Source organism: Phyllostomus hastatus, unplaced genomic scaffold (assembly GCF_019186645.2).
Source record: "Phyllostomus hastatus isolate PE091 unplaced genomic scaffold, TTU_PhHast_1.1 phas_contig_210, whole genome shotgun sequence".
Taxonomy (NCBI): Eukaryota; Metazoa; Chordata; class Mammalia; order Chiroptera; family Phyllostomidae; genus Phyllostomus; species Phyllostomus hastatus.
In genome coordinates this window covers 33,119,730-33,141,553 of record NW_025333737.1, presented here as the reverse complement: position 1 = coordinate 33,141,553, position 21,824 = coordinate 33,119,730, and the positions used below count along the sequence as shown (strand labels likewise).

General features: G+C 49.3%; 1 protein-coding gene across 1 annotated transcript; it reads right to left on the bottom strand.

The window, feature by feature from the left end:
* Positions 1 to 1,503: 1,503 nt before the first annotated feature.
* Positions 1,504 to 7,607, bottom strand: LOC123816941 (C-C motif chemokine 15-like). The gene is made up of 4 exons (XM_045836194.1): positions 7,392 to 7,607; positions 3,278 to 3,349; positions 2,711 to 2,828; positions 1,504 to 2,330 (listed from the first exon to the last, which is right to left on the bottom strand). The coding sequence occupies exons 1-4, from the start codon at positions 7,492 to 7,494 to the stop codon at positions 2,204 to 2,206; spliced, it is 420 nt and encodes a 139-aa protein (XP_045692150.1). The 5' UTR covers positions 7,495 to 7,607; the 3' UTR covers positions 1,504 to 2,203.
* Between the last annotated feature and the right edge of the window lie 14,217 nt (positions 7,608 to 21,824).

Genomic DNA, 21,824 nt, shown 5'->3' with positions numbered 1-21,824 from the left:
TCCCCGCAGGATCCTGGGTAGCACAACCCTCGGAGTCGGTGGGGGTGGGGAGAAGCTACGACCCAGCCAGCCCCCACTTCAGGACGTGAGGAGCAGGGTGGCCCCAGGACGACCCCACAGCACAGCTGTCCCCTTCCAGAAGGAAATCTGGGGTGGGGATCCTCCAGAGGCGGGTGGTGGGGGGGCGGTGCCCCAGGGGGAGAACTGGGCGGGGCCCTGGATAACTCGGGTCTGGGGCAGGAAGCCCCGCCCCCTACCCAGAGAAATGGGACTCTCTGATCATCTCAGTGAAAGGCTGCATCAGTTCCTCCCCTCCTTCTTCCCCTGCCACAGCCAGGCCCCTGTGCTCAGAGTCCGCAGTCACAAAGGAGGAGTTGCGGACTTCCACTGAGGCCGGGAAAGGGAAAGGCGGCCAGGAAGGTCACACACACTGAGGTGCTCTTCCCCTTCGCAGCTGTGCCAGCCAGCGGGCCAATCAGTGTTCCCGGACCTGCTAAAGGGGTGTGTCCAGGTGAGGCCCTGGGGCCACCTGCGTCAGAATCACCTGGATTGGTTGTTGCAGTTGTACACACCTGTGTGTAAGCCTTTATCCCCACCGGCTTCCTGCCCATCCTTCCACTCCCAAGTGACGGAGTAAAAGAAACTTTTCTCCGCTGTAGCCAAACCGTCCAAGATCAGCTGTTTTAATAGGATGGACGGGGTACACTGTGAATTTGTGTTTCCCCTCTCAGCGTTAGAGTAACTCCAGCTTGACTCACTGGTTAATGATCAGTTTCTTCGCTATTGATTTCTTATGGGCAGGCACCCCAAAAAATAAGCGTAGGTTTTAAACGTTTTTTTTTTTTTAATTAAAAAAGCTTTGTTGTTTGGAATCTGGTGCTTTCTTCTGGGTTTATGAGAGAGACACTGACCAAGATTTACTAATTATATAGGCTTTAATAGGATATAAACTCCAACTATAAATGTTTTTCTTAATGTTCTTTAACTTTCAAGAAGACATCTTTTTGGGAAGTTATATCTCTTAAGAAAAAACATTCCACCGGAAAGAAGGCATCAGGGTGACTGGGTGCCTTTCAATTGCTTTGGAGCGCTGGCTAGAAGGCCCACCCCGGGACTCCTTACACCTGTGGGGAGAGGCACTTTCTCTTCAGTACATTTTAATGAGTGTGCTGTGACTGTTCTCCCACTTGCTCTTCCCTTCCTCCCCCTCTGTCCTGCATCTACCTCCCAACAGCATCCCCTTCCACCTTAGTCTAGGTCCGTGGGTCCTACATGTAACTTCTTTGGCTTCTCAGTTTCCTATACTTTTCTTAACCTCCCCGTGTTTTGCACCTGCCATTGAGGCTTCTTATTCCCTGTAGGTTCCCGGCCATTCTCCCCCTCCGCCTCCCCACTGACAACCCTCCATGTCATCTTTATTTCTGTGATTCTCTTCTTGTTCTAGTTACTTGCTTAGTTTGTTTTTGTTTTTTTTTTTAGGTTCAGTTGTTGATAGCTGTGAGATTGTTGTCATTTTTCATAGTGTTGATGTCCGTCTTTTCTTAAATAAGTCCCTTTAACAGTTCATAGAATGAGGGCTTGGTGATGATGAACTCCTTTAACTTTGCCTTATCTGGGAAGCAATTTACCCGCCCTTGGGAAATGCATTTCTGATTGCTGTTCTGTTTGCTCTGGATCAGGCCCCAGACTTTCTGAGATTCCCTGTGAACTTAGCAATTTTTGTCTGGAGCAGATGCAAGTGTTTTTTTTTTCCCAGTAGAAAAGACAATCCAGAAGTGACAGTTATATTGCAATCTTGGGTATTACTCAGTTTTTCTCTAAGTTGCAGAATGCCATTCCCAACTAACTGTGTAAATCTTTAATCCCCAGATAATCATGGAAGCAGTTTCATGGTTCCCTCATTAGTGGGTTCAGTGCATCTGTGACACGTACTCCATCTGTACTCGAATGAGTCATGTTTTTACCTTCTTAAAAAACTATTCCATGATGTCTCGTTTTCAAAAAAAGCACAAATCCAAAGTTTCGCAATTTCTGCATTTCTTATTCCTCCTAAAGTTTAAGTGAAGTTAAATTGGATACTTTTTACTGGTGCACAGTTTTTGCAGAGAAGAGTACAATAATTGTTGCTTTTGACAAAAGAATTCAGGCCAGGAAACCCAGGAAACTCCCAGAAGGTGAGAGAGTGGAGGCGGGTGTGTGGCATCTAGTGCAGCTTCTCATCAACCGACACATTTCCCAGTGTGTTTTTTGACTCCAGCTTCATCATGCATTCCTGAACTCTCTCATTGGTGGGGTTGGTACAGACCTTTTTCCTGCTCTTGGTTAAGAAGCTGAGGAGCAAGGCAGAGAACAATTATACAGTGAGGAGGGTTCTGCACATAAGGATGGGGAGCCCCATCCTCTTGGCCCCTGGGGTTCCCCACTCAGCCCCACTGTTCCTCCTTTCTCTGCTGCAGGGTCTCAGGGGGTGTCCTCTGGGAGACCCTGCCTCTGACACCCCCTCAGTGACCCAGGGGAGCTTTCTGGGGCAGCCTTGCTCCTGCTCTCCCCTCCCGTCCCCTGGCCTCCCTCTTCCCTGGGGGCATCTCGTGTCTGATGCTCTGTGGCATTCTAACGAGGCCACACGCATCCGGAGGGGGGAGAATTTTCTGCACCTCCCTCTGTCATCCCATCACCACCCCAAGACATGGCTCATAAGCTTGGCACTTACATTACAGCAGGCTGGGAGCATGCACTGCTTGTTTTGTAAAAACTCTCCATGTTTCCACATCGGATATTTCGGGGGGTGTAGGAGGGGCAGCAGTCACTGGGACGGTGCACGCCTGTCGCTAGGGAAAGGTCCACGTAAGAAATGAGTCTCTTTTTGAGGAAAACTACATCCTTTCCCCCTTGTCTCCAAAGTATGAGGGAGGGTGTGAAGGGGAAGAACTATAAAGGGGTGATTTCCTCCTCTGCAGCACCTGCTGCCATCTCCTTGCTCCCCCACCCAGGGCTGAGCTGTGCACCCAGGCAGGGCCAGGACCACTCCTCCCAGGAGTGGAAGGTCTGATGCTGCAGGAGGCGTCAGAGAGCGCCACCTCCCCAAGGTCAGCAGACTGCAGGACAGCCAGGTGGGAGAGAGCTCAGGTATGGGGAGGGACCCCCAGTGCACCCTGGTCTCCCTTGGAGATGTCCCCTCCCCCTTTCCCCATGTCCTGTAAAGGAGGAGGACTGAAGCCACTGAGCACATCTGTATGCACCAGCTGCTTTTAGATACATGCCACCCGGAAACATTTACCTCCAAAGCTTCTTAAAACAGTCAGGTGGCTCCAATCAGATTGATTCATGTCATGTATCTGCATACCCAAATCTATTGGGAGAAAGAGACAGGAGGGAAGAGGAATCACTGGGAGGCAGCGCTGTGTCGGTATCTCTGCCTGTGTCACCCCAGCCCAGCCCCCGGGTGGGGAGGCATTGCTGCTGGACACGGGGTGCCCGTCCGGGTTCTGGGCCTGCCTCCTGGCCTGTTGTCTCATTGGTGCGCTGAGATTTTTCAGGGAACTTCTGAAAATATTTGAGCCATGAAAATGTTCTATTGACTCCCTTTTTCTTCTATTGACTTTAAATACAAAAGCAAACTGCAAATCCACCTGAATAAATCAGTCGCACAGCCACACCACGTGACATAGTCCACAACATGCTTTCTGCACATTTCTGGAACCCACTGGGCTCTGGAGACGGAAAGATGTTTCTTTAAGTGATTTGGTGGCACAGTGTCAGCCAGAGTGAAGTGAGACTAAGTGAGACTATTTATAGCCTTTGTCCCATTAGTAGGAAGATTTGTTGTGTTTGCTGCAGAAACGTTACTGTTTGATTCAAGTATGCTTCCCAGAGTCTGCCAGGACTGTTAGGAATGTCCAGCTATTTGTTAACTCTTAAACATATTTTTATTTATTTGACAAAGGAGGCAGCAACATTAAATGGAATAAAAATAGCCTCTTCAACAAATGGTGTTGGGAGAACTGGACAGCCACGTGCAAAAAAATGAAACTTGAGCACCAACTTACACCATATACAAAAATAAATTCAAGGTGGGTAAAAGACTTAAATATAAAACGTGACACCATTAAAGTCCTAGAGGAGAATGTAGGTGGGAAAATCTCAGATATTTCACGAAGAAACTTTTTTACTGACGTGTCTCCTAGAGCAAGGGACATAAAGGAAAGAATAAACAAATGGGACCTCATCAAAATTAAAAGCTTCTGCACAGCTAAAGAAAACAGTATCAAAATTAAAAGAGAAACAACTGTATGGGAAAACATATTTGCCAATGATACCTCAGACAAGGGTCTAATCTCCAAAATATATAGAGAACTTACATGACTGCACTCTAAGAAGACAAGGAATCCAATTAAAAAGTGGGCAAAGGACTTGAACAGACACTTCTCCAAGGAGGACATACAGAAAATCCAAAGACACATTAAACGATGTTCAATATCGCTAGCTATCAGAGAGATGCAAATTAAAACCACAGTGAGATAGCACTTCACACCAGTCAGAATGGCCATCATAAACAAAGCAACAAACAACAAGTGTTGGAGAGGTTGTGGAGAAAAGGGGACCCTAGTGCACTGTTGGTGGGACTGCAGACTGGTACAACCACTATGGAAAAGCAGTGTGGAACTTCCTCAGAAAACTGAAAATGGATCTGCCTTTTGACCCAGCAATTCCACTGCTGGGACTCTGTCCTAAGAACACTAAAACACCAATCCAAAAGAACCTATGCATCCCAATGTTCATAGCAGCACAATTTACAATAGCTAGATGCTGGAAGCAACCAAGATGCCCATCAGTAAATGAATGGATCAAAAAACTATGGTCCATTTACACAATGGAATTCTATGCAGCAGAAAGAAAGAAGGAGCTCCTACCCTTTGCAACAGCGTGGATGGAGCTGGAAAGCATTATGCTACTCGAAACAAGGCAGTCAGTCAAAGACAAATACCATATGATCTCACCTTTAACAGGAACCTAAACAACAAAACAAAGAAACAAGCAAAAATATAACCAAAGACACTGAAATAGAGGACAGGCTGATGGTGACCGGAGGGGAGAGAAGAGGGAATTTAAGGGGACAGTGGGAAGGGTTCACAGGAACAAACTTAAAGGACACATGGTCATAAACTAAGGGGGAGGGTGGTAATGGGAGGGAAGTGGGGAGGGTGGGAGGGGGGGACTGGATTGGGAGTAAAAAGGGAGAAAACTGTATTTGAACAATGATTAAAATAAAAAAATAAAATAAAAAGAAAAATATTTTTATTTTCTGAACATGTGTTAAAGTATACATAATATAAAATGTACAATTTTGACCTTTATTTTCTGTCCTGGAGCTCCGACTCCGTGCCCTACAGGGATCTAGACCCACCCAGTACATGCAGGGTGGGGCAGAAGTGGGTGTACAGGGGTTTGTGTGGAAAATAGTACAGTAATTAAGAAATAACAATACAAGAATAAACTCTGTGTTTCACGCACTCACAACTGTGAACACACTCTCATCACCCCCGTAGTTATCAGGGGAATGAATGGCAAAGAGTTCTGGGGGGGACTGTGAGGGGCTCGCCCATCAGATAGGACAAGGGGGAAATGCCAGCAAAGCCAGAACAGTCAGGATTCTTTCAGGCTCAGAGGAAGAACAGAAGCTGTGCACTGTAGACCAGAGTCACCAAACGTTAACCCTTTCCCAATGCACAGTTTGGGAGCATGAAGGACATTCCCATATTGTACAGCTCTAACCACAGACTGTCCACGGGGCTTTATGCGTCTTATAAAATTGCACCTCTGATCCCACTAGATGGTGACTCCACACCCCCGTCCCCCAGCCCCCGGCCACCGCCATTCTACTCTCTGTGTCTCTGACTCAGCTGCTTTAAGCGCCTCCTGTCAGCGGAATCAGACAGTGTCCACCCTTCGTTACTGGCTGATCTCACTGATCATAACGTCGGGTGCAGACCTGTGCTCACCGTTCCTCCGTGTGGTAGCATGTGTCCCAGTTTCTGTCCTTTTCGGCTGAATAATATTCTACTGTGAGTACAATGTATCCCCCACTTTGAATCCATTCATTTGTGGATGGATACTTGGGGTGCCTTCCCCCCATGGTGTGATAGAAATGATGGGACTGTTAGCATGGGTGTGCAGGCACTGCCCAGGTACCTGCTTCCACTTCTTTTGGGGGTGCATCCAGAAGTGGAGTTCCAGTGATATTGTATCCCTCTTTCCAACTCGAAAGACTCTACATTGCAAAGTGCACGTAGCCCCCGTGTTCTGGGCAAGGGATTGCAGGGCTGCATTATGCTAGTTAGGCAAATGCACGGAACTGTTGGCTCATTTCTAGTGCAGTTACATATGAGTTATGTTTACTGAGGCACATGCGTACCCTCCAGTGTGCTTGTTATGATGCGTGTGGGGCTGGCAAAATACTGTCTTACATGGACTTGTTTTTTCTTTAGTTATAGCTTCCTAGCTAGATCATACCCTAAGTCCACTGCTACCCGGCTGTGGGATCTCAGCAAGTTATCTAAGGCCTCTGTGCCTCAGTTCCTCGTGTGTAAATTGAGACAAATAATTATATACAAAACCACTCTGGCTGGTGTAGCTCAGTGCATTGAGCATGAACCTGCAAACCGAGGGGCTGAGGGTTGGATTCCCAGTCAGGGCACATTCCTGGGTTGTGGGCCAGGTCCTCAGTATTGGGCACTTGAGTGGCTACCACACATTGATATTTCTCTCCCTTTCTTTCTCCTTTCCTTCCTCTTTCTCTAGAAGTAAGTAAATAAAATCTTAAAAAAATAATGCTCAAAACCATGGCAGTTGCTGGTAGTCTATTCCACAGGGTTGTTAGGAGGACTCAGTGTATTAATACCTATAAGACAATAGAGTAGTTTCTGCTGGGACAGGGCAGATTGTACAAGGCAGTGTTAGATACTCATTTGTTAGTAAGTCAGTAGAATGGTTAGGGGGACTTGGGTGAGTCACTAGCCCAGGGGGTCCCATCTCCTCTTCAAACTGATGATTGTGCAGTGCATGGGGTATCCTGGTTCAACACTGGACGAAAATATGCTTCTTTTCCCAAGTTAACCATTTGCTACAGCTCTTTTGCTCAAGCACATAATGGTCCCATATCAGGTAAGAGTAGGTATCATGTAATTCTGGCCATGAAAAGGGAAGGGAATTGTTTCCCAAGTCATCTGTGCACACTTTTCCCAGGGACCAAAGGCCCCAGGGAAAGGTCCACACCCTCCTGCGGCTGCTTTTAAGCAAGTGCCAAATTCACCTCCAAGGCCCTCTGTGTCTCCTCCCTGGACTTCAGTTCATCACCGAACTGGCCACCAGGGCGAAAGACCCACTGAACTTACCAGCATCCTGGGGTGGGGATCCACTACCGGGGTATCCATGGGCCGGGGGTCCAAGGGCAGCAGCAAGGATGAGGAAGAGGAGGGCAGCTGCGGAGACCTTCATCTTCCAGGTGTGCGGGCAGAGCTGGCCTGAGTGCCCCAGGCTCTCTGCTCCTGACTCCCTGGGACCCCAGCCCTGCACTTGTGTTTATAAGGGGAGGAAAATCAGGAAGTCACAGGGCAGAGTTCCACAGAATGCTCTTTGGCTATACAGTTGGCAATGTGATATTTCTATTAATGGAAGTAGTCTGGGAATGCAACAGGAAGTCGAGGGCAATGATGACTTGGGCTTTTCTCAGCTGCCCAATGGATGTAGGCAGAAGTGTCAAAATCCTAGAGAGAGGCCTCAGCCAGGACAGGAGTCAGGGTCCCCGTGGAAGGAGTTGTCACATCCTCTGAGGGTGGTGGAAGTGCTACAGGGAGAAGAGCAGGTGGACCAGAGAGCTCTCTGGGGAACTGTTCTTCCCCTTGTAAAGCAGCTCCCTGCTTCTTCTTGCTCTCTGTGTGTAAATGTCATCTCTGCAAGCGCCAGGTTGCCATGCTTACTTTTCCCCAAACAAATCCTCCTTGTGGAGGGAATATGTAGTTGACTTTTTGTTTATGGTAGACAAGAGTGAGCATATTTTATTTTACTGCATTTTTTAGAAACTTCAATTGATCCTATGTTTACTGATTTGAGAGAAAGAGAGGGAAACATTGATGTAGGAGACAAACTTGAAGTGTTCAGTTGATTGCCTACATATGTGTCCCAGTCGGGGATGGAACACGCAGCCTTCAGACGTGAGGGGTGGCTCTCCCACCAGCTGAGCCTTCGGGCCACGGCTGAGCTCACTTTGCTTTCTAACGATGGGCATGTATGTGCGCTCGTTCTGACTTTGGTTTCTGTTACAATATTATTGCTTCTACTAGCTTAGATTTTATATTCAAATTAGTGAATGTTTCTGGTTTTGTCTCCCAGTGTTCCATGGCATTTACATATTTTCAGTTAGTGTTTCTTTTGTTAGGTCATTGGTAAAGAGCTACAGCCTGTAGCAATGACTCAAACTCTGGGCAGTGTCTGTGAATGTTATTGTTGAAATAACATCAGATTCACCTCTCCCAGCAAGTCGAAATTGCCAGTTTAAAGACTTACTTTACTTCCAAAACATTTCTTGAAACATCAATATGATTTATGTAAAACAGGCAGTATATACAAGCTCACTAACATTTACTTAGCAGCAGACGGGGCCCTGACCATGGCAGAGGCTTCAGTCGGATGGACCGTGACCTCTTCTTTCCTGCGTCCTCCCTCCCGGATCCCCCAACATGCCAATCTTAACTTTGACCTCCATGTTCAAATCTCTCCGGCTCTTGCTCTCGATGTCATTGGGTTACTTTAAATAAGTACCATCTCTATGATGACTGTTAAACTTCAATTCCTCCAGGAAAATTGTAACTCTGTTCCCCAGTTTCCCAGTTTCTCAACTGAATTTTCCTGAGACTTGGGATTTGGGAAACCATCGAATTCTCTAAGAAATGCTGGGAAGGAATTCCCACGTGGAAGTGCCAGGGGTATTTGGAAGAAAGCCCAGTAGGGGCTGGGACTCATGCCCTTTGGGAAGGCAGACCCAGCCCCTCACAGCGCCCCCTCTTGAGAGGAGGGAAGGACCCCCAGACTCTAATGCACCTCCAGTTTGCTGGCTTTGTGCCCATTGCCCCGTTGTCTCCCTCCCAGTGTCCCCACTGGTCAGCGAGGCTGTGGGGGCTGGAGTTTTGCAGGGAGCTTCCCGGGGCTCCGAGGGCATCAGGGACGGACTCTCTTGGAGGGACTGATGCCTTGGCCATGGGAGTCTTGAGTAGGGGACCCCACTCAACCCTTTTTTCTGCTTGACATTTTGGGTCTCCGTGTAACAGTTTGCTTGAAGAAAAGGTTTTTGGTGTAAAAGTGAGTTTTAATCACTGGATTAGGTTGTATTTGCATTATTTTCTGACTCTGGAACTTCATGGCCACTCACAGGAGTTACACGTGGATGACAGCGAAGCCACGCTGAGCTGGAACCAGGAACACAGCGGGAAGGGCATTGCAGACCAAGGGCATTTCAAACGTGCTGTGGTTGTGGGGTGGAGTGACTTGGGGTGTCCATGTCAAGTGACCAACCTAGACGGGAATGTGAGTGCACATGGTGAAGGCCTCAGGGGTCACCGAGGGCACCCAGATGCTTGTGTGGAGAGGGAAGGGCCTGGTCCTGTCACCCAGCACCTGTCCAGGCCACACCCTTGCACTCCAAGGATGAAATCGGGGTCCCCTGTCTGGAGACCCACTCCCACTGCGCTCCCCTGAGCTGATGAACCCCTTTCACAAAGACCAATCAGGCTGTCCAGGTTCCCACTAACGTTAGAGTAACTTTATTTCAACTGCCTTCTGTGTTTCCCCTGAGTCTCTGAGAAGAAAATGAGGTAATGTCGAAGGGTGAGGAATAGTTTGGTTGTCTGAAAAAGCAGCTCATGCAAAGAAATAGGCCGGAAAAATGTGATTGGGGACAACCCTGCACCCCAGTCGCATTCTCCAAAGGCCATACCTGAACATTGCTCCACTGACCCTGGATGCAGGCTGGGCCCCCAGCTAAGGCCCCAGATGGACACTATGGCTGTGGGGGGCTCCAAGGACTGCTCCTCAGTATCTCTGGGGGTGATGCCCCCCAAATGGGGGGCCCTTTTTTGAGTGAGTGGGGAAGCAGGGTGGCCCCAACCATTGACTTGGCAGGAAGGGGTCTGGTCCTGGGGAAGATGGAGGGGAAACAGTTCAAGAACACTCCAGGTCTCTTAGCAGAGGCCCTCCCCCTCGGGTGCCCAGCAGCCTTGCTCCTGCTTGTTTCCCCTGCAGGGAGCAGGGTGGAAGGAAGACAGGGGTGCACCCACGTGAGGAGGGTTTAGTCTTGGCCCTCAGAGCATACACGACAGTGATGGTGATGAGGAGGAGGATAAGGTGGAGGAGGCAGGAATGGCCGCCATGGAGACCCCCATCTTCCCCCAGACGGAGCCACTGTGGGAGGGGAGCTGGCCTGGAAGGGGCTCCTGAGGCTCCAGGGCTGACGGCATGCTGAGAAATGATGATCTAGGCAAAACAGTTTTAGAATAAGAGAACTGAGATTTCAAAGGAAAGCCGGAAGGGGTGGCAGCCTCAGTGTGTATCCGGCACAGGTGGTGAGGGTGGAGGGAAGGAAGCACCGAGATCCAAGGTTTTGGGGGGCGGGAAGTTGCCCTCCACGCCCAGTGGGAATGTGTCCCCTTTGCCCTAAGCCCTCCCTGAGGTGGAGACCTGGGGCCCGGGGTGGGGTGCGGGAGGCACTGGCTGCGACTTTAGCCCGAGATCTCCAGGCTGGATCGGCCTGGCCTGTGCCCGACTCCAGTTCCAGGTGTCAGATCAAGGCTGTGTCGGGGCTGGAGATTCAGACTCTGCTTGCTGGAAGATCAGAGTGGGTTTGGGGTGACAGGATGAGGTCTGGAGGCCCCCCATATCAGCTCTAGGAAATCCTCACCCTGAACCTTTAAGCTCCCAGTCTCACCCCACACCCTCACCACACCCTGAGTGAGGAAGTATTGTGGCACTCAGTAGGTCGTTTATTTCATGAATGTTCTCTAACAAAGCTAACATACTAGCTGCTGTCCCAAATGCTCCAGGTGTATTAGCCCATTCAATCCTTGTATCAGCAGTTGAGGAAACTGAGGCACACACAGCATAAACAGCTTGCCCAAGGTGTGACAGTTGGTAAGCAGAATTGGGGATCAAACCTGGGCAGTCTGGCCCCCAAGTCTGTGTTCTTAAGCCCCACACTGCTTGGAGAAATATGGAGCCCCAAATCCACTGTCTCTGAAAACGCCCTGGCAGGCTGGGGCTCTCCTGAGCTCAGGTGTGGGTCCCTGTGGGACCTTCTCCTGGTTTCCCACTTTGACTACAGACAGCTGGGTGGGGACCTGAAATGACCACATGCCCAGTTCAGGGCCGGCCACCGGCCTCAGGATTGGCGGAGGACTGGAGCTCCGGGTTGGAAGCTGCTGGGAGCCCACGTCCTCGTAGCCCAGAAGGGAGCCCTGTGAGTGACGGGTGTTTCTGTGCCGGTGCCGCCTGCTCGCTACGTGTTTGCCACTTACTGGGAGATGACACGGGGGGCTCAGGAGGGGCCGGTGACTCCCTCACATTCTCAGAATGGCTTGGGGACAGGATGGAGCCATCTCTGCAGACTGACAGCCCCGTGGCCTCCACCACACTCTTCCTTCCAGGGCACTGGGCCCGTTGTGCCTGCTGTTGTCTTCCTGCCTGGAGCCCTCCAGGCAGGGGCATCTGTGGTTCGTCCTTGCCCGTGCTCGGAGACCCTCGTGCACAGCAGGCCATTTACAAATGCGAGTTCTAGAAGAAGGGTGCATGCATGAACAGAGCTAGTCTACACGTGTGCACCTCACAGGCTCATTACTCTTGCTGCACACTGCATCGATACTCTTTGTGGGTAAAGAATTCTGTGTTGAGAGTATTGAGAATATTTAAGGAGGAGCTTTTATTTGTGGTGATGTTTCTCCTCTATGTAGACCATTTAATGGTTTATTATTTACCTTTATTTTCTTCCTTTTTGGTACAAAAGGACTTAAACTTTGCCCCTGCTCTGGAATCAGCCATTTCCCTAATGGGCCTAGTTCCTGTTTGTGGACAATGGTTTTGAGTAACCAAGGCCTGGGGGCTCATTGTGTTGGGAATGGCAATGCTGGCCCTGGCTGGTGTGGTTCAGTGGATTGAGTGCTGGCCTGGGAACCAAAGGGTGGCGGTTTGATTCCCAGTCAGCGCACATGCTTGGGTTGCAGGCCAGGTCCCCAGTGGTGGGTGGGTGAGAGGCAACCACACACGGATGTTTCTCTGTCTCTTCTCCCTCTCTTCCCTTCTCTCTAAAAATAAATAAATAAAATCTTTAAAAAATTATTTGCATTTATGTTTTGGTTGCCAATAAATAGGTGCTTTTTCATAAGAGTTGCAAGCAACACTGAAGTTGCAAAACCAAGGCTGAGAGTTCCTGGTCAAGTCCTTGGGCACCGGGTGGTGTCGGCTCCACCGGGGCCTGGTCAGGGAAGCCGGTCCTTCATCAGCACTAGGTCCTCTTGAGTCTGAGTTCTGGGGCTGGGACCCCACAATCTAGGTTGACAAGCTCTCCAGGTGATTCTTTTTGTTTTTTAATTTAAAGATTTTGTTTGTTTTGTTTTTTGAGAGAGGGGAAGGGATGGAGAAAGAGAGGGAGAGAACGTCAATGTGTGGGATGCCTTTTTTGTGCCCCCTACTGGGGACCTGGCTTGCAACCCAGGCATGTGCTCTGTCTGGGAATTGATCCCCTGACCCTTTGGTTCCCAGGCCAGCGCTCAGTCCACTGAGCCACACCAGCCAGGGCTGTCCAGGTGATCCTTATGCTCAAGGTGCAAAAGCCCTGATCTACATACAGGTATGTCTTGTTCTATGGCACCTCACAGCTGTTGTGCTTTTTAAAAACTGAAGGCAGGACTTCCCACCACCTTCTCGGTGTCTGGAAGTGACCTGCAATGTCTCTGAGGTTTGCCTGCAGTACAGCCTCCTGGCTGGTGTGTTTGGGTATATTGGCCTCTTCAGCCCTTGGACAGCCTGTGTGGGGCCCGGGGAGGCCTGAGCCCCCAGGCTGGTTGCCCTCAACACAAGCTTCAACATTTGAGTGAAGTCTAGCCCACAAGGCATCCCAGTCAGGACTTGACCTCGTTACTGTGACCCAGTGTTGCACATTGGAGATTCAGTAATGAATTAGAGATGACTGTTACATGAGATGTCGTATCTTATTTTCATTCTTCTCTATACACCAAAATATTCTTGAAGGGCAGGAACCCAGTGTGTGTGGCTCTGCCGGTTTTTCTGACGCCCACAAAGTGTGACATAGAGTAGATGCTCAGAAATTCCCCGAGGGACAGTGAATGTCCAGTTCAGGGTCCCAGAGGAAGGGAGGCAGGTGCTCTGGCTGGGCCGTGAGGGAAGGGTTCAGGGGGCACTGGAATTGACCTATGAAGGGCGGGTTGGGTTTGGCTCAGAATTGAGAGGAGGGGCGTTTCCGCCAGAAGGATGGCAGAAAGGGGGAAGCGAGAGAGAACATGCTGTTTTGGAGGAAGTGGGGAAACAGAGTCCCCTGAGTCTTGGGCAGTGAACTCAGACCCAACCTGCCCTCATGTCCTCCAAGACCTTGATTGACAGATGCTTGGTCAGCAAGGTGGGTCCCGGTCCCCACCCTTTATTTCTGCTCAGCTGCCCGCTGTCACAACCCAAATCCTTGACCAGCAAACGCCTGGCTCTACCCACGCAGAGCTGAGGTGCTCGGTGCCCTCATTTCATTCTGCCCAGCCGACCGCCTGGCTAGCCGATGACCCAGGGAGGCCACACGCACCCATTCACCTGAGGTCCAGTGCGGTTTCAGTGCAACAACTCTCGACCATTGTCGCCAAGGCTGTGAAACCAAATCACTGCCCGAGAAGCTGCTGTGGCCGTCACTCAGTCGTGTAAGCCAGGGCTCTGTGGGCTGGGGCCGACTCCACACCCTGCATTCCCCGGGACGCACACAGACAGCGCTGAGAGCCCCAGAGAAGACCGAAGCTGAGTCCCAATGGAGACCAGAACCCTGAGCGTCTGTGTCTGCTTTTTCCTCTCCCCAAATCCCGACCCGATGACAGAATAAATACGAAAAACAAAAAGTGCATTTCATAGTCCCAGTAGGGGATCAGAAAAGATGGTGTCGGCTGGACATGAGGTGAGAAATTTGTGTTCTGTGTAAAGGACACGCATGGGCTTGGTGGCAAAACACCAGGAGGCAGAAAATCCTTACACCCTCACGCAGGGGAAGGAGAAGGTGATTGAAAAGGCGTTTATCCCCGCAGGATCCTGGGTAGCACAACCATCGGAGTCGGTTGGGAGTGGGGAAGAGAAGCTACGACCCAGCCAGCCCCCACTTCAGGACGTGAGGAGCAGGGTGGCCCCAGGACAAGCCCACAAGCACAGCTGTCCCCTTCCAGAAGGAAATCTGGGGTGGGGATCCTCCGGACGGGAGTGGGGGGGGGCGCGGTGCCCCAAAGGGGGAGAACTGGGCGGGGCCCTGGATAACTCGGGTCTGGGGCAGGAAGCCCCGCCCCCTACCCAGAGAAATGGGACTCTCTGATCATCTCAGTGAAAGGCTGGATCAGTCCCGCCCCCTCCTTCTTCCCCTGCCACTGCCAGGGCCCCTGTGCTCAGAATCCGCAGTCACAAAGGAGGAGTTGTGGACTTCCACTGAGGCCGGGAAAGGGAAAGGCGGCCAGGAAGGTCACATACACTGAGGTGCTCTTCCCCTTCGCAGCTGCACCAGCCAGCGGGCCAATCAGTGTTCCAGGACCTGCTAAAGGGGTGTGTCCAGGTGAGGCCCTGGGCCACCTGCGTCAGAATCACCTGGATTGGTATGTTGCAGTTGTACACACCTGTGTGTAAGCCTTTATCCCCAACGGCTTCCTGCCCATCCTTCCACTCCCAAGTGATGGAGTAAAGAGAAACTTTTCTCCGCTGTAGCCAAACCGTCCAAGATCAGCTGTTTTAATAGGATGGACGGGGTACACTGTGAATTTGTGTTTCCTCTCTCAGCGTTAGAGTAACTTCCAGCTTGACTCACTGGTTATCGATGATTTCTTTCCCTATTGATTTCTTATGGGCAGGCACCCCCCAAAAATAAGCGTAGGTTTTAAACGTTTTTTTTTAATTAAAAAAGCTTTGTTGTTTGGAATCTGGTGCTTTCTTCTGGGTTTATGAGAGAGACACTGAGCAAAATTTACTAATTATATAGGCTTCAATAGGATATTAACTTCAACTATAAATGTTTTTTCTTAATGTTATTCAACTTTCAAGAAGACATCTTTTTGGGAAGCTATATTTCTTAAGAAAAAACATTCCACCAGAAAGAAGGCATCAGGGTGACTGGGTGCCTTTCAATTGCTTTGGAGCGCTGGCTAGAAGGCCCACCCCGGGACTCCTTACACCTGTGGGGAGGGGCACTTTCTTTTCAGTATATTTTAATGAGTGTGCTGTGACTGTTCTCCCACTTGCTCTCCCCTTCCTCTCCCCTCTGTCCTGCATCTACCTCCCAACAGCATCCCCCCTCCCCCTTAGTCTAGGTCCGTGGGTCCTACCTGTAACTTCTTTGGCTTCTCCATTTCCTATACTGTTTCTTAACCTCTCCGTGTTTTGCACCTGCCATTGAGGCTTCTTATTCCCTGTAGCTTACCCCCCTCATTCTCCCCCTCTACCTCCCCACTGACAACCCTCCATGTGATCTTTATTTCTGTGATTCTCTTCCTGTTCTAGTTACTTCCTTAGTTTGTGTTTGTTTTTTAGGTTCAGTTGTTGACAGGTGTGAGATTGTTGTCATCTTTCATAGTGTTGATGTCCGTCTTTTCTTAGATAAGTCCCTTTAACAGTTCATAGAATGAGGGCTTGGTGATGATGCACTCCTTTAACTTTGCCTTATCTGGGAAGCACCTTACCTGCCCTTGGGAAACGCACTTGTGATTGCTGTTCTCTTTGCTCTGGATCAGGCCTCAGACTTTGTGAGATTCCTTGTGAACTTACCAATTTTTGTCTGGAGCAGATGCAGGTGGTTTATGTGCAAAGTACAAAAGACAATCTAAAGATTACAGTTATATTGCAAATTTGGATATTAGTCTGCTTTTTCTCCTAGTTTCAGAATGACATTCCCACTAACTCTGTAAATCCTTATTCCTCAGATGATCATAGAATCAGTTTCATGGTTCCCTCATTAGTGGCTTCAGTACATCGGGGACACATACTCCATCGGCACTCGAATGAGTCATGTGTTTACTTTCTTAGAAAGCACTGTATGATGTCTCGTTTTGAAAAAGCACACAAATCCAAAGCTCAGCCATTCCTACATTTGCTTTTTCCTCTTCCAGTTCAAGTACAGTCAACTTGGATACTTTTTATTGGTGCTCAGTTTTTACAAAGAAAACAGTACATATTGTTGCTTTTGACAAAAGAGTTCAGGCCAAGAAGCTCCCAGAATATGAGAGAATGGAGGTGGGTGTGTGACATCTAGCACAGTTTCTTCTCAACCTACACTTTTCCCCAGTTTTCCTGGCTGAGTCCAGGTCTTTCATGCACTGCTTAACTGACTCACTGCCGGGAAAGACACAGAGTCCAAGCCCCCTGCGCGGTTCTGAAGCTGGGGAGAAAGATTATACCGTGAGGAGGGTTCTGCCCATAAGCATGGGGAGCCCATCCTCCTGGCCCCTGGGGTTCCCCACTCAGCCCATCCTGTTCCTCCCTTCTCTGCTGCAGGGTCTCAGGGGGTCTCCTCTGGGAGACCCTGCCTCTGACACCCCCTCAGTGACCCAGGGGAGCTTCCTGGGGCAGCCTTGCTTCTGCTCTCCGCCCTCCCGTAGCCTCCCGCTTCACTGGGAGCATGTGGTATCTGATGCTCTACGAGATCCTAAGGAGGACACCGGCATTCCCCAAATTTGAAAGATCCAGGAGGTGAGGCTGTTCCCAAAACCTTCTGTCATCCCATCACCACCCCAAGACATGGCTCTAAGCCTGGCACTTACACGATAGCAGGCAGCGGGGCACCCATTTGATTCTTGGAAAATAATCCGTCATGAATTTGCATTCCTTAATTTCTACCTTGTAGTACAAAGCAGCAACCACGACTGTCGTGCCCTGCCTGCATCAGGAGAAAGGGTCCATGGAAGGACAGAGCCCCTATCTCAGGAAAATATATCCTTTTCCCCTATTTTCTCCAGAGCACAGGGGAGGGTGTGAAGGGGAAGAACTCTAAAGGGGTGATTTCCTCCTCTGCAGCACCTGCTGGCATCTCCTTGCTCCACTTGGCCAGGGCTGAGTGTGCACCCAGGCAGCGCCAGGACCACTCCTGCCCAGGAGTGGAAGGTCTGATGCTGCAGGAGATGTCAGAGAGTTCCTTCTCCCCAAGGTCAGCAGACTGCAGGACTGCCAGGTGGGAGAGTGCTCAGGTATGGGGAGGGACCCACAGTGCACCCTGGTCTCCCTTGGAGATGTCCCCTCCCCCTTTCCCCATGTCCTGTAAACCAGGAGGACTGAAGCCACTGAGCACATCTGTATGCACCAGCTGCTTTTAAATACATGCCATAATGAAACATTTACCTGGCGGCAGTATGAAGGAATGATGCATCACGAGGGCTTATCCCTCCCGTAATCTATTGGGAGAAAGACACCAGGAGGGAAGAGCAATCACTGGGAGGCAGCGCTGTGTCAGTATCTCTTCCTGTGTCACCCCAGCCTAATCCCCCCAGGTGGGGCGGCATTTGCTGCTGGACACTGGGTGCCCATCGGGGATTTTGGGTCTGCTTCCCTGGCCAGTTGTCTCACTGGTACCCTGAGATATTTTTGAGGAAACTGGTGAAAATGTTTGAGCCATGAAAACGTTCTATTGACTTCCTTATTTTTTATTGACTTTAAATACAAAAAGCAAATCACTAATGCCACCTGGATAAATCAGTCACACAGCCACACCATGTGACATAGTCCACAACATGCTTTCTGCACATTTCTGGGGACCCACTGGGCTCTGGAGACAGAAAGATGTTTTCATTAAGTGATTTGGTGGCACAGTGTCACCCAAAGTGAAGTGGGGCTATTTATAGCCTTTGTCCCATTAGTATGAAGATTTGTTGTGTTTGCTGCAGACATGTTATAGTGTGATTCAAGTATGCTTCCCAGAGTGTACTAGGACTATTAGGAATGTCCAGTTCTGTGTTAACTTTGAAAAATATTTTTATTTTTTTGAACATGTGTTCAAATATACATAATATAAAATGTACAATTTTGACCCTGCTTTTCTGCCCTGTGAGCTCTGACTCTGTGCCCTACAGGGATCTAGACCCACCCAGTACATGCAGGGTGGGGGCAGAAGTGGGTGTACAGGGGTTTGTGTGGAAAATAGTACAGTAATTAAGAAATAACAATACAAGAATAAACTCTGTGTTTCGCACACTCACAACTGTGAACACACTCTCATCAAACCCTGCAGTTATCAGGGGAATGAACGGCAAGGAGGCCTGGAGGGGACTCTGAGGGGCTCGCCCATCAGATAGGACAAGGAGGAAATGCCAGCAAAGCCAGACGAACAGTCAGGATTCTTTCAGGCTCAGAGGAAGAACAGAAGCTGTGTACTGTAGACCAGAGTCACCAAATGTTAACTGTTTCCCAATGCACAGTTTGGGAGCATGAAGGACATTCCCATATTGTACAGCTCTAACCACAGACTGTCCACGAGGGCTTTATTCATCTTGTAAAATTGCACCTCTGAACCCAACTAGACAGTGACCTCCCCCCATCCCCCCCGTCCCCCAGGCCCCCAGCCACCACCATTCTACTCTCTGTCTCTCTGACTCTCGACTGCTTTTCAGTGCCTCCTGTCAGTGGAATCTGATAGTGTTCACCTTCGTTACTGGCTCATCTCACTCATCCTAACGTCGGGTGCAGACCTGTGCTCACTGTTCCTCCATGTGGTAGCATGTGTCCCAGTTTCTGTCCTTTTTCGGGTGAATAATATTCTACTGTGAGTACAATGTATTCCCCCACTTTGAATCCATTCATTTGTGGATGGATAGTTGGGGTGCCTTTCCCCCCATAGTGTGTTAGGAAATGATGCGGCTGTTAGCATGGGCGTGCAGCAGCTCCAACGTACCCTGCTTACCCTGTTCTATTGGGTGTGCATACAGAAATGGAGTTGTCAGTGACAATGTATCCCCTTTTTCAAATCCTGAAAGTCTCTGCATTCCAAAGTGCATCCAGCCCCCAGTGTTCTGGGCAAGGGATTGCAGCGCCTGCATTATGCTAGTTAGGCAAACGCGCTGAACTGTTGGCTCATTTCTTATGCAGTTACATATGAGTTATGTGTAATGAGGCACATGCGTACCCTCCAGTGTGCTTGATATGATGCATGAGGGGCTGGCAAAATAAAGTCTTAAATGGACTTGTTAACTTTTCAGAACAGCTTCCTAGCTTGATCATACCCTAACTCCACCACTCACTGGCTGTAGGATCTGAGCAAGTTATCTAAGGCCTCTGTGCCTCAGGTTCCCATGTGTAAAATGAGACTAATAATAATAATAATATGCAAAACCTCCCTGGCTGGTGTAGCTCAGTGGGTGGAATGTGGGCCTGCAAGCAAAGGGTTGAAACCCACTCAGGGCACATGCCTGCTAGGGGGGCCAGGTCCCAAGTACATGACAGGCAACCACATATTGATGTTTTTGTTCCTCTTTCTCCTTCCCTTTCTTTCTCTCTAGAAGTAAGTAAATAAAATCTTAAAAAAGGATATAATATTCAAATGCATGGGCAGTTGCTGGTAGTCTATTGCAGAGTGTTGGTAGCAGGATCCAGTGTATTAATACCTATAAGACAATAGAGTAGTTTCTGCTGGGACAGGGCAGATTGTACAAGGCAGTGTTAGATACTCATTTGTTAGTAAGTCAGTAGAATGGTTAGGGTGGGACTTGGGTGAGTCACTATCCCTGGGGTGTCCCATCTCCTCTACAAGACTGATACTTTTGCACTAGCATGGGGTACCCTAGTTCTACATTTGAGGTGACTAGTGCTTCTTTGTCCCAAGTTCACAATTTTACTACAACTCTTTGCTCAAGTACATAATGGCCCCATATCAGCTATGATGAGGCGTGAGATAATTCTGGCCATGAAAAGGGGAAGAGAATTGTTTCCCAAGTCATCTGTGCACACTTTCCCCAGGGACCAGAGGCCACAGGGAAACGTCCACACCCTCCTGCTGCTGCATTTTAAGCAAGTGCCAAATTCCACTCCACGTCTGTGTCTGCTCCCTGGACTTCAGGGTTACCATGGTACAGGGCCACCAGTGCAAAGACTCACTGAACTCACCATGGGCCCCTGAGGATGCACTGGGCTGGAGGGTCCAAGGGCAGCAGCAAGGATGAGGAAGAGGAGGGCAGCTGAGGAGATCTCCATCTTCCAGGTGTGCGGGCAGAGCTGGCCTGAGTGCTCCCGGGGCTCTCTGCTCCTGACTCCCTGGGACCCCAGCCCTGCCCTTGAGTTTATAAGGGAGAGGAGAATCAGGAAGTCACAGGGGCAGAGGTCAGCAGCATGCTCCTTGGGTATACAGTTGGGCAACATATGTTTCTACGAATTAGAACAAGTCTGGGAATGCAACAGGAAGTCGAGGGCAATGATGAGTTGCGGTTTTCCAGCTGCCCAATGGATACAGGCAGAAGTGTCACATTTTTGCAGTCAGAGGCTTCAGGCAGGACAGGGAGTCAGGGGGACCCTGTGGCAGCAGCTCTCCCATCCTCTGAGGGTCGTGGAGGTGCTACAGGGAGAAGTTCAGGTGGACCAGAGAGCTCTCTGGGGAACTGTTCTTCCCCTTGTAAAGCAGCTCCCTGCTTCTTCTTGCTCTCTGTGTGTGAAAATGTCATGTCTGCAAGCACCAGATTGCCATGCTTACTTTTCCCTGAAATGAATCCTTCTTGAGGAAGGAGTACCTAGTTGAGTTTTTGTTCATGGTAGACAAGAGTGTCCTTATTTTATTTAATTTCTAAACAATCTCAATTGATCTTATGTGTATTGAGTTGAGAGACAGAGAGGGAGAGAGAGAGAGGGAGACAGAGGGGCAGAGAGAAACATTGATGTGAGACAGGAACTTCCATCCATTGCCTACATTCTTGTCCCAGTTGGGCAAAGACCATGCAGCCTTTTGACGTGTGGGGCGGCTCTCCTACCAGCTGAGCCTTTGGGCAGGGCTGAGCTCACTTTGTGTTTTAATGATGGACCTGTATTGTGTGCTTGTTCTGACTTTTGGTTTCCATTCAAATTAACATTGCTCTTACTAGTTTAGATTTTATAGAGAAGTTAGTGAATGTTTCTGGTTTCATCTCCCAGCATTCCATGGCATTTCTATTTTCTCTTAGTGTTTCTTCTGTTAGGTCTTTGGTAAAGACCTCTAGCCTGTAGCAATAACTCAAACCCTGGGCAGTGTCCGTGAACATTATTGTTCCAATAACATCAGTTTCACTTCTCCCAGCATTTGAAATTGCCAGTTTAAGGACTTACTTTACTCCCCACATGGACTTGTTGAAACATCAATATGATTTGTATAAAGCAGCTAAATACACAAACTCACTAACATCACTACTCACTAAACTCGCTACGTAGCTGTGGATGGGGCCATGAGCTCACACTTGAAATGTGGCAAGCTCTACAGACTGCTGGACCGTGACCTCTTCCTTTCCTGCGTCCTTCCACCCTGATTCCCCAAAGTGCTATTCTTAACTTTGTCCTCCCTGTGTCAAAAATTTCCAGCTGTTGCTCTTGATGTGATT